We start from the raw sequence: 16,933 nt of genomic DNA on the forward strand, positions 1-16,933 counted from the left end.
AGTTATTAAAATGAAATAGTGAAGCTAAATTTACACCTCAAAGGCAAAATTACCCAAGTATTAATTCTGTTAAATTACTTATTGCTAGGTATTCATTGTGCAGTAAATTGTTTGTGGGCATGCCTGTAAATTATGCTCATCACCTACTGGCACACCTTGTACTATTCTTGATATAAGATGAGCCTTATTACTCCAGTAAATTAAATACTGAAGTTTTTTTTTAAAATATCATGTACATCCAAGATAATCTATGAGAAGTTACCTTGTATATTGGATACATTCCATCAGTAGAGGACATACAGGGCAAATCAACCAACCAATTCAATAATGAAGATATTCACTAGCCAACAAAATTACACAAGATTCCATCAAAAACATTTCTATAACTATTACTGTCTGGATTGTCTTTGTTTTGCCCCTACCAAAACTGACAAGATTTCTTCTACTTAATCATCAATTTAGCTAAAGGACAATACAGTAAAATTTCAAAGATGCTGGATTAAAAAGGAGGAGGAATTATTGGGCTGTCAGCAACTGCCCTCAAGGGAAACCCTGACAAAGACAAAATTGCAGTCTGTTTTGCTCTGCTTCACAACAGACTATCCAGAAATTACAGTAATCAGGCAGCATGGAACAAACAACAACAACAGAATTAGTATCACTTCTTTTTCCTGTTGCCTTTCGTGCTATACATTTCTGAGTAAATAAAGCTAATTTCACATTTCTAACAAGGTTCTTGGTCACAGGCCCCTCTTACAGAAGGTTTTCCCCTTTGTCCTAATAACTACAGATAATGGTGATCATGTTCTGGATTCACTGATTAAATCCTAATTTACAGACTAAGCCTTTTCAGAATTAAAAGCGAGCAAATGATCTTCACTCACTAGAAGAACAGTGCAAGACATTACATGACATCTGCTGGACAGTGGTGGAAGTGATTAATATTGTTTGCTTTGTTGAGGAGACACTTTCCAGACACTGGTAGGTTTTGTAATCGTGCCTTTTCCAACAATTCCAGCCCATCTTGCTTCAACAACTGATCTGCAACACCTTCTGGGTAAAATCCTAGCATAGAGGAAATACATTCTTCACACTAATTAATCAATTACACACATACAAGCATGAAATAGCTGGCAGTACTACTTCTCCACCAAAAGGTCCAGAGCAAAAGGAGCACACACAATCAGACTGTCAAGCATTGCTTCACAGAGGAAAAAAAAAAAAAAAAAAAAAAGGTGGGGGGGTGGGGCAAAACAAACCACCACAAAAGCAAGCAGAAGAAAAAAAACACCCAAACCCCAGATTTTGGTACCCAGAGAACACTCTCAAGGTCAAAGTTCAATCAAACGTAGCTCACCCTGGAATAATTACAACTGTCATAAATCCATTTAACTCAATGTTTCTGACAAAGACATACAATGCATAATTTTAATGTATCAGTTTTGAAGTTTGTTATTTCAGTGTCTTTCACTTTTATGGGCACAAAAAATACTGAGTTTGCACAAAATGGGAAAGCAGAGGAAATAGTTCCATTGTCAACTTTCAAAAACATTCAGTTCTTTCAGAGATGAAAGTACAAATGTATTATAAATGTAAATGCATGCACATCTAAAAAGCCAAGATTGTTTAAAAGAAAAATGTCAAAGCTGGTGATGCCCAAAATATATATTTCTTACTCTGTTTGGGAGGGTTAGGAATGAGTCAAAAAACTGGACTTTCTTTATGACAGACAAAGTTTACTAAATGTAAATCTTCCTGTAACAGTGAAAAATTGGAGACCAGCAGGAGTTTAAGGAAGAATTTCACATTGCCATGAATTCCCATTAACTAAAAGAAGAGTGCTCTGGTATACACATGAGGTCTCTTTATAAAATAAGGTGAAGCCACTCTCTACCAACACCTGTCATTTTGAGTAAAGCAGTAGTTGGTACTACTGGCACCAAGGCAGAGACAAAAAATCTCATTTCACAAGTCCGCACTAGTTAACTAGCAAAATCTTTATTTTCTAGACTCTACATTCTCCCCTTTTCCCTACTCCCTCCAAAAGAAAAACTACAAATAAACAAAAAAAAAAAAAACAAAACAACAAACCAAATAAAAACACACAACGAAAAAAAGCCACCAACCAAAAAACCCTCTGTTCAAAAATATATATTTACATATGCTGACAATTTTTAGGGCATGCTCTACTGCATTGTTTTCACAGATTGAGCCCTCCTAGCAAATAGTATACAGCCATACTATCTAGATTCTCTCTACTCTAAATGCCGTAACAGTCACAAAGATGGCTTTTGTTGAGCAAGGACCAAGATGTTCTTGCTCAGGAACCTCCTCTGTAGCTGAGAAGAAAAGCAGAAGTCATCTTTTTGCTTTAATGTACATTCTGCCTCAGCTGGCATATGACATGGGGTCCTATACATGGATGGGGAACTACTGCTGAAATACTTGATTCACTTCCAAATTAAACATCCAGACAAGACAAATAGTAGGAGAATCGTGCAGTGATAGTAATACAAGTGTTTTAAAATAGGCAAATGTGTTTGTGTAAATACACCTATAAAATATATTTAACTAAAACAACGGAAAATAATAAGGATTATATTTAATAATAAAATGAACCTCTTGAGCAGGGATGTTCCTCCACTGAAATCCCAACTATCTCAGCACCTCCAACTCCATTTCCTCAGTGACCCATTGCTCTTTAACAACTTCTGTTTATTTCCTCTAAATTTTCTTTCCCATCAACAAACACGCACAACTTCCTCCAACATCCCTGAAACAACAGCTGGGCAAAAGACACTAACTGCTATAACTTGTTCCAAGAAATGCAAGCACTGACTGGCCAGGCCATTAGGCCATTAGAAACAGATATATAGTGAGCTCATGCTGAAATATTTCCCTTAGTAGGACAATATTTTTTGTCCTTTTTCTGTAATATTCCAATGCTTTACGAAGATTTTAAAGACCCTGGAATTCTTAAGCCCCTTCTCTGATTTAAAAAACTGAGAAATTGGCCACTGGTTTCAAACCAGTGGAGGAGGAAGGGAGGAAAGACTAGCTGATAAACACAGTGCAATTGCAGAAATGTTGTCCACTTAGGAACCAGATTATAAAACTAAGAAGTCATTTTCCATGGAACATACAGCAAAATCATATACTACCTCACAGACTTCCTCACTATAAATATATCCATATACTATAAACTATAGTTAGATACAATTTCTCATTGATACATGAATTTTAATAGTATATCTGCAATTACAATAATATTCGCTATTGTAATATATAATTCATAGGCACTTGGATAGAAAAATAGTTGTCACATTATTGCAAATATTTACCTTGTACGTTAACTTGTTCTTGGTATAATTGGGCACCCATAAAATTTTTTGAGTGACCTTTCTCACTTGGCAATCCATCATAATATAATCCTGTGCCAGAGGTTTCTTCCCTATTCCCTTAAGGCTGAAGATGTTTTCAGTGCCAGCTGCATTGTTTCGCAGAATAAACTTTCCCTATGACAAAGAAAGAAGAAAAAGGTTTCAGACTGTAAAAGTCTCCTTTGGCTGACAAACCAACTCCTTTAGTTTATTAATCTTAAATCCAGGCAACAAAGCATGCTTACAAGAAAGCATTCCTATTGACTTTTCTATTTCATTAAACAGAGAGGAAAACTAAAGCAGTAAAAGTTTTTACTTTAAATTATTCTAAAATATGAAATTTAACAATATACAGTCTTCATATTTCTAGATTTTATGCGTCTTGGCTTCTTCCTGGAAAACAAATGTCCGAGAATATATGTTCTCATGCATCTTTGTTCCTCATATAAAATACAGCTTTACTCAATCACTTCCATCTGCCCTTCAACTAAAACGTTCCTCATAATTATTTGTTGTCAAAGGATCCAGGAGTTTTGGCTTTTAATAGTTTTACAATACTGGATTCCTAAACTACATTATATCTTGTTGGTAATGTATGCAGAAGGATTACTCATGTTTCACAGAACTTTTTTTTTTTTTGGCTCTGGCAATTCAAACATTTGAATAGTGAGCTGCAGTCAAAAACTCACAGTTAGTATACAAGCAAAAATAATATACTTCTTGCTAAAGGTGTTGCAGCCTTTGCTCTGCTTTTTATTTTAGCATTCAAAATAGTGATTAGTCTGATGGCAAAAGCAGCTTCTCAGTAGTGGCTTAACTTGTAACAGAAATTATTTTATGAAACAAAGTACCCATCACAAACAAATTTGTGATGTATGCATGCAATCGGAAATACTCAATGTTACTACTTTATTACTTAGATATTTAAATACAATTTAATATATGCATTTAAATCAATACTAACACAATGTACATTTTTATGATCAAAGTTCAAAATCTCTATGGAGTAACTGGTCGCTTCGTAAAAATGGAGGGTTTGATAGAAGAGCAAATAAAGGAAGAGATAATAAAATGTGGTGAGGAAATTTATCATGCCTAATCTGAAGATCTGCAAAATGAGTTCCTTTGGTTTTTTTACTTCAGTTAGTAGGCAATCTTTCAATTTCAGACTCTCAAGAAGATACTTAATATTTGTAAATATCTAAGCACTTTCATAATTTGGACACTGATGTAATTTTTTTGACAGAAGCATGCTTTTCAAATGTTGAAACTAATTTCCCTCTTACCATTGTTATGCACTCAGTAACAGGCTTGAACATGAGAGGATACAGAGCTGTTTCACCTAGACCTACATTTATTGTAGAAGGGCCATAAAAACCCTGTCCTTCCAAAATTGCTTCAAGTTTCCAGTCCTGGTTGGACATGTTACTCTGAAATTAAATTAAAGATGTAGATTAGATTATGCATTTAAAGCTTTTAACATGCATTTCAGCTTTTACTTGCAGTTATCATCAAATCAGAGCGTAGTACTCATTTTCCCAAAGTACTGGCTCAAACTACCTTTGGGGGGAATAAAACAGTGGATTTTTAAAATTAATTAAGCCAAAAATAAATCCTTTATTCCTGGCAACCAGAGGTACTGTTATCAATACTGTCAGCAGCAATACGCATTAAAAGAGTATGTACATGATGTAACTAATGGTCAAGATGGAATTTATAAGCATCATTATAAACATTTACTAGTATCTATGGTGCTGTTTAATGCTTGCTAAAATGCTGTCCCTTTTAATGTACCTCTTTGAAGTGCTGACGTGGTGTATCAGCATATATTGCTTCATTTGGCCACTGACTACATTACAGGTTCAGTCTTGCTTATGAATTAAGCATTCTGTCTCCAAAGGAATACTTACAGTCCTCTATGCTCAGAAACTGGTCTTTCAAGAGACTAATCTACTTTAAAGAATGCCTGTCCTAAGTAGTATGAAAGTATATTTCAGAGACATGTTTGTCTTGCATCCAGGTGTATCACAAGACTGCTTGATTATGGTAGAAAGTGACTTATACATGCTTGGGGGCTGCATAAAAAAAGTAAAACTAAAATAATGCTATTCAGCCTCCTGCTGTTTGAAGGAACCAGATGACCAAACATCCAGTCGGCAGAAAGGTTAACATCCATTTGAAAAAGTAAGTATACTGTCATTCAAGAGCTAATATATGCCTTGTCAAAACAGAGATTGATTTAATCTGTGAAAAGCAGAAGAAATCCTTTGACTCATAATGGTGTTCATCCATGGAAAATTGTATATAAACATCAAAGATAAACAATGGATTTGGAGGAACAGAGATAATATTTCAATCCTCATTTCCTTCTTTGAAAGTTTCTCAAGCTCAGCTATGTTAACTTCAGAAACTAAAAGCCACCACCTGTGGTGATGAGAGTTAACCCCACGGCATGGCACAAGACCTGCAGTATCCAGTGTTTGACTAACATGTATGATTAATGCTTAATTCTTAACTAAGAGGCAAATTTCCTAGTAGTTGACCACAAATGCCTGTTTGGAACATTGAGAAGTGTATAGTGCCTCAGTTTTTCAAAATACTTCCACCACTGTGGTCTCCAATTCTGTAATAGCAACAATTACATCATCTCTGATAGAAACATGGAAAAAAATAACTGGTATCATCGTGTTGAGGATAAAAATGATAAGGGAAAAAAAAGGCAACAAAAGATTATTTTTATTCTCATTTTTTTTTCTCCACAATATCAGGAACAATTTGATTTTTTGAAAAACAGCTTGACCAGTTTTAAAACTGGTCACCCTTTGATAATCTAGTGTTTTAAAAGGTGGATAGAGGAAAAACATCACCACACTTAGTCTTTGGTAAGGAAAAGTGAAAGACTAAATATTTGGGGGCTTAAGTTGTTTAATTCTTAATGATTTCTAGTGCCATTGGTATCAGATGTTTCCTTTGTCCACACTAGTGATGTTTACATCAATACATAGTACTAGTATTTCTTCTTAATCTCAGACACAAAAACTTGTCAGCTGGAGAAATGTAGTTGACAGACAGGGTCACTTTGAAATTCTTCTCTAACAAATCTTTCTAATATAGTGTGAATTTCTCTAAAACCTTCTAAAGAAACATATTAAGGTCAACAACAAATGTTGGAAAATGAAAATAAAATATTTAAATTCTATTCCCTTGTACTTGTGCATTAACAGTTTTAATTACTTAATAACCTAATTCATATAGGATCTATGCTTAATGCAGAATCTTATCCAAAGTCTGTTAAGTCAATGAGAAACACAATTAATGCAAAGGGAGTTAGAATCTTTTCACTGGATGCTAGGTGGTTAAATCCAAGGTACATAATAAGGCTGCATGTATAGGACCTATACCTGGAGAGGCTGAAAGTGATAGATGGAACAATTACATTCATCTCATGCTTGTGAGAATCATGGAAACTTCAGATGTTCAGCCTTAATTCCCATATCAAAAACCAATCACAGATTTCAGATTCAGGTAAAAGGACATTATAATACACACTTCTTTCTTTTTGCAATCTAGAATTCTCTAAGGGAAGATGTTTTCATTTAAAAAAAAAAAAAAACTTTATATTTTTATATTTGTTTGTTCATCAGTGTTTGATATTTGCAAATTTAGGGCATAACAGAGCAGAATCTGTGACTGCATGTATGCATTTCACAGAAAGAGACAGAGATATATGTTCTCACTCTCACAAACACACACACATGCACAGAGTATATGCTCCAGTTGCGGTATTTTTTATTTCCTTGCTAAGAAAACAAGCAGGACTTAAAAGTATAAAAGCAAGATTCCTGCATGAAATGTAAAAGCATATACTTAGAAACACTCAGAAATGGGGGGGGGGGAGGGGGAAGAGAAAAGGAATAAAGCCAACCTGTTTAGAGACTCTCTGTCTAAACAAGGTGGAAAAACCTCTTACCTTTCTGAGTTATATAGCAGCTTTTTTTCAGCTAATGTAGCATTCAATAAAACAATGTTTAATAAATATTAATATCTTAAAAATTATGTGTACAAAAAACCACTGTAATATGATTTCCTTTTATTTTGTTTATTTATTCTTCCTTCTTAATGAACTAGTTCCTTGTCTACTTTCAGTATTTCACAGAATATCCACAGTATGGTCTTTCCCTAGACGTTAAGTCTCCTTGTTAGAATCTGCCTCCACTCTTATGTCTACAAAAATTTCAGAATCATTTTTCCATAAATTAACTCACTGATAGTCTTCAGTGCCTCTGATATCAAAAGGTGACATACATAGACCAAACCATAGTTCAAATCTTAGGAAATATTTTACCATTTTTATCTCTTAAAGAATCTTTACCCTTTCTGTCACAGCTTAAGTTCCTTCCCTATAATTTTTGTCTTTTTTCTCCTTCTTCTTTTATTTTAAATCAGGAAAGTTCTCTAAAATATGAGCAACAATTTTCTGAGGGAGATGATATTCCAGCCTATATTCCATCTTCACTCTCTGGTCTTCTCATGTTTCAAGGGTTTTAAATATAAAATAGATATGATAAAACTATATAGGATATACTGCCTACGCTTGTCATATTTTTTAAATTCTATGTAAACAATTCTTCTATTTTATTCCTCAACATTTCTCCTTTTATTCTTCCAGAAACAATACCTATATTCCCTAGATTAAACAATTCCTTTTTTTCACTTTCAGTGTCGTAACATTAAGTAACAGATTAACAATTGTCAGGACAGAAGTGCAACATCAGAAATAAGCTCATCAAACGAATAATTTACTGTAAGAACTGCCAGGAACTACTTGTCCCAACAAGATTTATATTATGACCAATATGGACTTTTAAGTAATAATACTCGTCAGTATCTACAGGCATTTGTGTGTGTAGTGTTGTTAAAAATCCTGAATCTCAGTTTAGTTTCTAGTAGTAAAGTAAACTTACAATTGGAATATCCTGAATCACTGCCTGGTAAGCCGGAGTTAGAAATTCAATCTCTGCTTCAGCGTGGTCTGTGTTCACTACACATTCAATCTCATAGACGCGAACATCGCAGGAGGACTTCAGAAGAATCTGACAGTGGTAGCAACCGGTGTAGCGAGGAATGAATTTTATAGGAAGATCAGCAGAATCACTTCTATCTAAAAACAAAACCAAAACACTGCAATGTTGTAAGGCTTTTCAGAAACACTGAAATCACAAGGAGCACCCAGAGAAAGTTCCAATAAACTGTAGAAGAGTCTCCTCAACAGTACGTACAAGAATTTAAGACAAACAAAATAATTTAGGACTGTTATCATATAAGCACAGCCAAATTTTTATTTCCCTAAAAAAGGTATATTTAAGCATCAGAACAATATTTTCTGCTGGCTCAGTAGTGCACAGAGAGAAGTATTTTAAAAGATCTATTAAATGCAGTATAAAAGTTTAACGTATATATATTTCTGTAAATATCAAAAAATTATAGTAGATACTATATTTTTGTCGACAGTTACCATGACAGATGTCAGAGTATATATATATATATAAATAAATAAATAAAATATACATACATACATATATATATTTATATAAAACACAGTATATTTGGGTAATGCTAGCACCAACAATGAATGAAATTCTGTTTAGTATTTCTAATGAGACCTACTCATTAGACTTTTTCTATGCCAAATTTTGGATTGAAAGTCTGAGTTTATGAAAAAGCCAGAGGTGTCCAAGTTGGAACAGAATCATGAGAAGTCCATTTGCCCAATCCACAGGATGCAGGAAAAACTCCCCACAGGAATCTCTAGCGTAAGGAAGAAGCAATGCAAATGCTGTCCATGTTTGTACACAGCCAGGTCTAACAAGTCAGCTGCAAAGACTTCCTCCTCCATTCTTGCTTACAGAAAGGATCAGACTCTTTCACAGTATTTTAAGCCCTTCGCTCACCATTTTAGGACATTTTCCAAAGGAAAAGGAAAGTCACAGGAAGAACTCCCCTGACAGACCATAAAGAGTTCCCCAGTCCAACTCTCCCAAGAGTCTCTAATAAACCTGAAAAACTACACAAAGACTGCAGCTGTAAAGACTTCACTGTAGTTTTATATGTAACAGTTTCTTTTCACTGTTATCCAAGGTTAGAAGACAGCACAAAGTTGGAAAAGATACTGATGAAGGTCAGAGACTATGTAACGACACAACAGAACCTTACAGATAAAACTTCAAACAAATTGATTTTCCCTGAGGGGGAACACCTGACAAATTCTTCTGGAATTTCCTTTCTTCTTCCTTAATTTAGCTTATTTTCTGATGATATGTATGACAACTTGACTCAAACTCTAATATGTTCAATAACAACTACTGAAAATGCAGTCTTCATTTCGGGTTGTACTCCACAGAGTAGTACTCCTTGTACTCAGTTCTCAGCCCTCCAAAAATGAACACCAAATTGAAGCTTTCTTGCTGCCTCATGTCATAACTACTTATTTTTTTCACAAAAATAGCTCAAGTTCAAGAGATGAATCCTACACAATGATGTAATTAATCTTTCAATATTACTAGGCTATCAAAAAGATTATAAATTGTACCTCAGGTTTAACCCTCTATGAAATAAATTAGTTTGTTCTCTTTTAAAGAGAAGATTAATGGCCCAGTAATTTTTGAATTATTTCTTTTTTTTCTATGTTGTCACTAAGTAGTTATCCCCATGGGCTATCTTCCACAAAAGTAACCTGAGTTTGTTAGTTATGCAGGGAATGAAACTGTCCTTTCCATTCTTCAGTTCAATAGTACAGTCCCTAATTTTCTCTGTCTACAAAAATTACTTTAGGATGTTGAAAGAAAATATTTACATAAATTTTAAGTTTAAATACTTGCATTTCAAGGTAAAGTAGATGTTTACAACATGTATTTGAAGAAAGATAATACAGCGTACTGGAAGCTCCAACATATTTCCGCTTGAGTTTCAATTTCTTACACTATATGAAAATTGCATAATTAATAATTAAGATTATTTTTCATTGAAATGCACACTTTCAGACAGAAATATCTCTTATAGAAAAAATTAAAAAGAACAAAAAGAGTCTTCCTACCCATCCCATTCCATATTTATATTTATTTTGACATTACTTTTGTTAAAATATCTGTTTCTTATGCATTAAAAAAATATATTGAAGAATAGGTCAGTTGAATAATTGAAATTGTATGATCAATTCCAATCAATGACAAGGAAAGCACGTAAATTGCTGATATTTAACATGATAAGTATTTTATGCAATCAGACATGGTTTCTGAAGTGATGCAGGATCTCCAAATCAAAGTGATTACAGAAATCACTTGCCCGTGAATTATAGCTGAAGGCTGGGGGGTTTCTGCAAAATGTTTTTTCATGGCAATTTTAAATATCATAAGGTAAACTGGGCTTAAAAGTTTCTCAGCTTAGCATGTTGGGTTTTTTTCTCAGTCTCTTAAGATATTCAGTAAAGATTAGCCTAGGAATTAATTCAAAGATTTAATGAAAATAATCCATGGGGTCGCAACTGGCCTAATAATTTCTGAGACAGAAGTAGTAACAGTAAGCAAGGGGCAGAAATTAGGTTATTTCTATGTAACAGGAAGCAGAACCTGGACCCATGGAAGTAAACAAGACCGTAAGCATTTCTCCAGCAGTGAAAAGTCAGCCAGAACAATACAGGCTTTTGTTAGTTTCCTTCCCTAGACAGCTTATTATTGTTGATGGGGAGATATTTCATGTGAAATAGGCAAACAGTTTTATTTTATAGATTTCTGTTAGACAAATGCCTATGGGAAACATTTACTAGATCCTCAATCTGAATATCTGGATGGGGTTTAGTCGTGAGACAGTTGTCAGAATAGGGGTATTTGCAAAAGCAAAATTTTTGGTGTGTAATATGAACTCAGAGTCTTTGAAAGCTAAATTACAATGCAGAAGTGTTGGTCATGTTCTATGGCAACTGCCTAGCACCTTGTGCCATTTACTTATTGCAAAAGATGATCTGATCACCATCTAGAATTGACAAAGTTCATGTTGTCTTAAAAATCTTACAATGCATCATTTGAGATCTGCCTGACCCGAATTTAAAGTTAATCCTCTAATTGCATTAGCCAACAAACTATTTTCTAAAGAAAAATAATGACAGTACTTTTAACATTAAAATGCAAGAAAAAATATATTCTAGAGGTTAGTAATAATGCCAGTCTGTAAAGCAATCGCTGTCTAACCCTATTACAAATTGTGGGAGGAGGGAAAGGGCAAGAATAAAAATGCTGTTCTTCCATATCACAATCTGTTGGCACAATTTCTGAAGGCAGGAAACTATGAACCTTCAGCACTTAGTCAACTACTTGCACATTGTGTTAGCTTTTAATCAGCAATGATGGTTCTATCTACTTAGAAGCTCAAATCTAAATTTCACAGTGAACTTCTCTCAGCCTCTGACACCACGCATGTGTCACAAATCACTGGCTAAATTAACCTGAAGACTGATTTTGCAAATATGGACTCCTAGAAGGTTAAATAAGCAACACACTGAAAAGCCCAGACTCTTCTGACTTCTGTTTATGTATCAGGTCTTCATATGAGCTCATCTGAATTAGAACATCACTCTACTCAGTAGTCTTAAAAAAGCAACCACCAATCCCTTAATGAGTGCTGATATGTTTTGAAATTTTCGCTTTCACTGTGGATGTTTATTTGCTGATTTACTTTCAGTTTATCTGAATATAACAGATTTGTAGAAGAGTTTCCAAAAAAGCTGCTAACTTTATTTCTTCTTTTTTTCCACTTAAATCATTACACATCTAAGCAAATAGTTAAATATACTTGATTCAGAAAAGGAAGATCTACTGTGTGGAAAAAAAAGAAATGAATGGAAGCGGGTTTTCCTTAATAGATTTCAAAATGCAGGTGGGTGGAGACTTTTTTCAATGTCTTGTCATGAATAGTCAGCAGCCTCTTTAATGTACTACATTCAGAAGCCAGTGAAGATCTGCGTGGCACTACAATAAAGTAGAACAGAGTTTCTTGGGGCTTGGTTGTTTATTAAACTTTGCCCCTTAGTATTTTTAAAGGATACTCATAAGTGCTTTAGAATCAAGAAGGCTGCACAGTCACTATGCCAATGGGCTGCTGGAACGGTGTCAAGTAAAAAGTTTGCTTAATATAACTTAAGAAGCGTAGTAAAGCTAAGGTGCTTTCTTAAACTATCCAATGCATAGTTCCTACTGGAAAGTATTAGACAAATTATAAAGTATTACACTGAGAAAAATATAGTAGAGTAATAATTCAAAGTCTTTTTATCTAATATCACAACAAAGACAAAGCTAAGATCTCTCTAAAACATATGCCCAAAATTCACAGATATAAAAAATTTTAGAAGTGATTCTTCATGACTTGAAGTAGGAAGTGGCTGAGACAAGATCTCTAAAAAATAAGCAACAGAGGGGAAGAGGAAGATTAAGCGAAATTTCCTGCAAGCAGAGAAGAGAGCTCAGAACCAAAGATTGTGCACTGAATGTATAAGGAAGTATCACATGGAGAGGGTTAAAGACCAAGTTTTATACCACATACGGCAAAATAGTAAGTTAATGCAAAATTAGTACTGAAGGCTTAATGCCAAAAAAAATATAAAAATACCTAGGTAGAGATTTTTGTAGTACATGGTAATACACATTCCTTTCTTTTTGCAATCTAGAATTCTCTAAGGGATGATGTTTTCATTTAAAAAAAAAAAAAAAAAAAAAAAAAAAAAGCAAGCCAGCAGTTGTTTTAACAGAAGCCATGAAGATGCCACACTAATCTGAATAAATTAACTGGAGAAACAATTATCCAGAAAGTAAAAAATCTCTAACAATTCTTGATATTTCTGTAGAGGAAGTTTTTCATCTGTTCCCTGGAGAGGAAAGGGAAAAAAATAAAATAAAAAGAGAGCTCTTTTTGGATATTCTTCTCAAGTATAACAGCAGGCAGCCAGCATTGTCAAATCCTGTAGTAAGACGTAACAGAAATCTGATATTAGCTTTTGATACTGAATCTAAATTAGATAGTAAGGTGAAACATTTTTTCTTTGAAAGTGCGTTGTGGACTTTTACTTATTCCTGGAGAATTTTAATGCTGAAATAGTACAATCTAGCATTCAAAAAATATGATTTTAGACATAGACAACCTAGGCAGGATAATAAAACTATCTTCATAAACTAGGAAAGAAACTAAACTATATGGCATGACCAAAAGCATTCTAGGTTCATGCTTCCCTTAGAAAAGTTCAACAATGTACATACTTATAAAGTACAGTTAAGTGTGTATCAGGACATAGTAGCTTAGGTGCATATCCATTTGAAAATTAAAATCTTACCATTATTGTAAAGAACTGAACAGATTTATCATTACTGATGTAATAATATATATCTGATAACCATCTTCCAACTTTCAGAGTCTTTTTTTTTTCTCTTTTCTCTAACAATTCAACTTATTTTTACTTTAGCTTTGATTTTTTAGTCCTCATTTATTTCAGCTTGGTGTATAGAAATGTACAGTGCTATTGATTTTTGTGAAAGTTTAGCTTTTAAGTATTTTATTCTCCTTCCCATTTGTATAATTTAACTACATCAAATGCTTATTTCACTTTTAATACCAAAAGACATATTATTGGGCATTTACCTTAATATTAGAATTCCACCAAATAATTCTTATATTAAGCCCTAGTCTGATGGTTGAAACAAAAGTGCGTCTGTTAGAAAAGCTTCCACTTTCATTTTTTAAGACTAAGTGGTAGAAAGATTGTTGTTTCTCTTAAGTTAATGTCAGTATGTAATAAACCTCACACTCACATCTTTTCACAGGTATCATAAATTGTTTCATTACAGATCTCTGTGTTATGTAGAAAACACTATGCTTTCTGCATAGAGCACTTTAGAGTCATAAAGATTCTCCCTTTTTAAGTACTTACAGGTAACCTGAACAGGACCTCTTTCCCTCAGAGATCACCAAAAGATCAAGCTATTCAAACTTTCAAGACCTTGGAATAATCACTATAGCACTTTCCTGAACCCTCCTCATTTGTCACCTCCCTTCTGAAGTATGGAAACCAGGACTGGATGTGATGTTTCAGTAACATTCTCCTTTTCATAAAATAGTAATAGCACTTTTCAATACTTACACTGTATTTTTCCAGTTATACATTCAAGAATCCTTGTTTTTAAAACTTTTCAAAAAAATCCTTAATGAAAGAGGGAGAGGGAGCTGAAGTCAGAAAATCAGACAGTGACAAATAAGGCTGAAAGCCTTATTTTATCTTATTTTATCTCACTCCGTAAGTACTCTACTAAGCAGATTTTCCAAACATTTTTAGAGACATCACTTTGCAAAACAAAGCCTTTCCTCCCCTATCAACATAAATTATTTCATTTTTGAAACAACATCATTTAGTATTAAAAACACATTGTTCAAATAAACTCAACTTCTAAGTAAGCTGGTCTGCTTAGTTAAAAGTTAGTTAAAGCTGATCTTCCATTAACTGCTGAAGAGACAAATAGGATGGATTTTTATTTTGGTTTTCACAGCTTTACACCAAAATGCATAGCCATTTCCTTCCTTCCCCACCATAATCTGTGTTGTGCTGCTAGACAAGAGCAGCAAATATACAGCAGACAAATTTATAAGCTCTACTAAACAAGGGTAATATTATAGCTCTGACTTGTCAAACACGCCCCTTGCAGGAACAGCAAGTTCTTTTATACAGATACTGTTCTATAAAATAAGACTGCATGGCAGGAACTCTTCAGGCAAAACTGTATCAAATAATAATTATCAAGATTATAAATATAGATATGCATTGCAAAGTCAGTAGACTGGCAACTAAATTAAATCTTTGTTTTAGCCTAAAAATGCACAGAATACATGAAGGCAGATGGATGCTTATCAAGTCACAAGTCTGAGCCATAAAACCTCTCTATTCAAAGTTCCTCTGTTTTCACCTTTTGAAGGAAGACAGGGAGTGACACTGAGACAGCACAATGTTCTTCCAACCACAGCATGATATATCCAAATATACACATCATAATGAATAAAATAAAATTAATAAAATAAATACAATGAAAGGAAGTCAATGTCTTCCTCCCAGATCCAGTGACTACAAGAAAGAGGCAGTGCCAACACCAGATCTGTCACCAGCTTTAGAAAAGTATCTTCTGAGCCTCACAAACACAATGTCTCAAGGCTGCCCCAAAGATAAAGCTAAGCCTTGACAATGACAGTCATGCAAGCAGATGTTCACTGTCAGAATTCACTGAAGAAAAACTAAATTACATATGAGCATCCTGACACTTAAAGTCTTCATTCGTCAAGTAAGCTTGAAGCCTTTGCTCTCTATCCACATGTTCTTCCTCTAGGCAAACTCCAGGTTTCAGTGAATCTTCTGAATCTCAATTCTAACCAGAGGACAAAGTAAAGGATACTCCAATGTGTTTTCTGAGGATTAACATGCTTCTTCACCACAGCAGTAAAGCTATTCACACAAGAGCACAAGTGAAAGGCCTTCCAAAAGTTTTTCACAATCCAAACCAACCTATAGCAAATACAACTATTATCTACTGAATTCATTATTGCAGGTAATAAATGCATCCAGTCTAATACTTAAATCCCTCTCACTTTTGTAAGACCAAAACAACTTCCTACTAATAGATGTAGCTGGAATGAAAACTACTAAAATAAAGACCCATATCATTCATTTTTCAGAGCCACATTTTGAAACGGAATCGTATTTTAAATAAGACCTTTGTATGAAGGAAGAGTAAAAAGGAATGCTACCAGTTACATTTTTTAATCCCATTTATGCTTCACCATCCTGGATTATTAAAACCAGCAAATGCAATTAAATTTTCATTACTTTACTATCATTTAAATCATAGAACTATGAAAGTTAACATGATACGGAGCTAGAATAAAACCACAAAATGTAAACAGTAAAATGAAAAGAACAAAATTTTTGTTGTTGGACAGTGACTATGTAATTTTGCTTTAAAAGATTAAGAATTCAGAAAAAGAAAAACCACTAAGATGCAGGAAATTTTATACAGCATGTGGACCACAGAATACTAGTAAGAAACAACAGAACTACTGATAAAGCTTTATTGAAGAATAGATTTAAAGCCCCAGGAAATTGCTTTGGAGACATAAATAAATAAATAAAAGATTTTAAAAATTATTGTGTTGATTAAACACAACGCTGAGCAAGTATATGAGACAACATTTAAAAGTCAGAAAGAAGAACCTAAAGTCAACCGCAGGTCATGAAAAAACAATGTAAATTTTAAAACATAGCATATAATTATGTTTTAAAAATCAGGAAATCTATATAGTGGTTTGAAAATATTACTAACATGAAAAAGCCCATCTATAGGTGATACAATGTAGGTAAATATTTTTACATAGCTATCTGATGCCACAATATGAAACACAAAACAACAACATTGAAAATTATTTTTTTATCTCACAGTAAGAATTATGCATGGCAAATAATTATTTAAAATTCT

The 16,933-nt window shown here is 33.8% G+C and overlaps 1 protein-coding gene across 1 annotated transcript in view; it reads right to left on the reverse strand.

Annotated features, from left to right (window-relative positions):
• Positions 1-16,933, reverse strand: part of CFAP47 (cilia and flagella associated protein 47) — a 342,945-nt gene that overhangs the window by 169,170 nt on the left and 156,842 nt on the right. The window contains 3 exon segments of the mRNA XM_027782493.2: positions 3,342-3,515; positions 4,667-4,810; positions 8,345-8,541. Coding sequence (XP_027638294.2) covers positions 3,342-3,515; positions 4,667-4,810; positions 8,345-8,541 — 515 coding nt within the window.

The sequence above is a fragment of the Falco peregrinus genome, chromosome 4 (genome assembly GCF_023634155.1).
Source record: "Falco peregrinus isolate bFalPer1 chromosome 4, bFalPer1.pri, whole genome shotgun sequence".
NCBI classification, from domain to species: domain Eukaryota; kingdom Metazoa; phylum Chordata; class Aves; order Falconiformes; family Falconidae; genus Falco; species Falco peregrinus.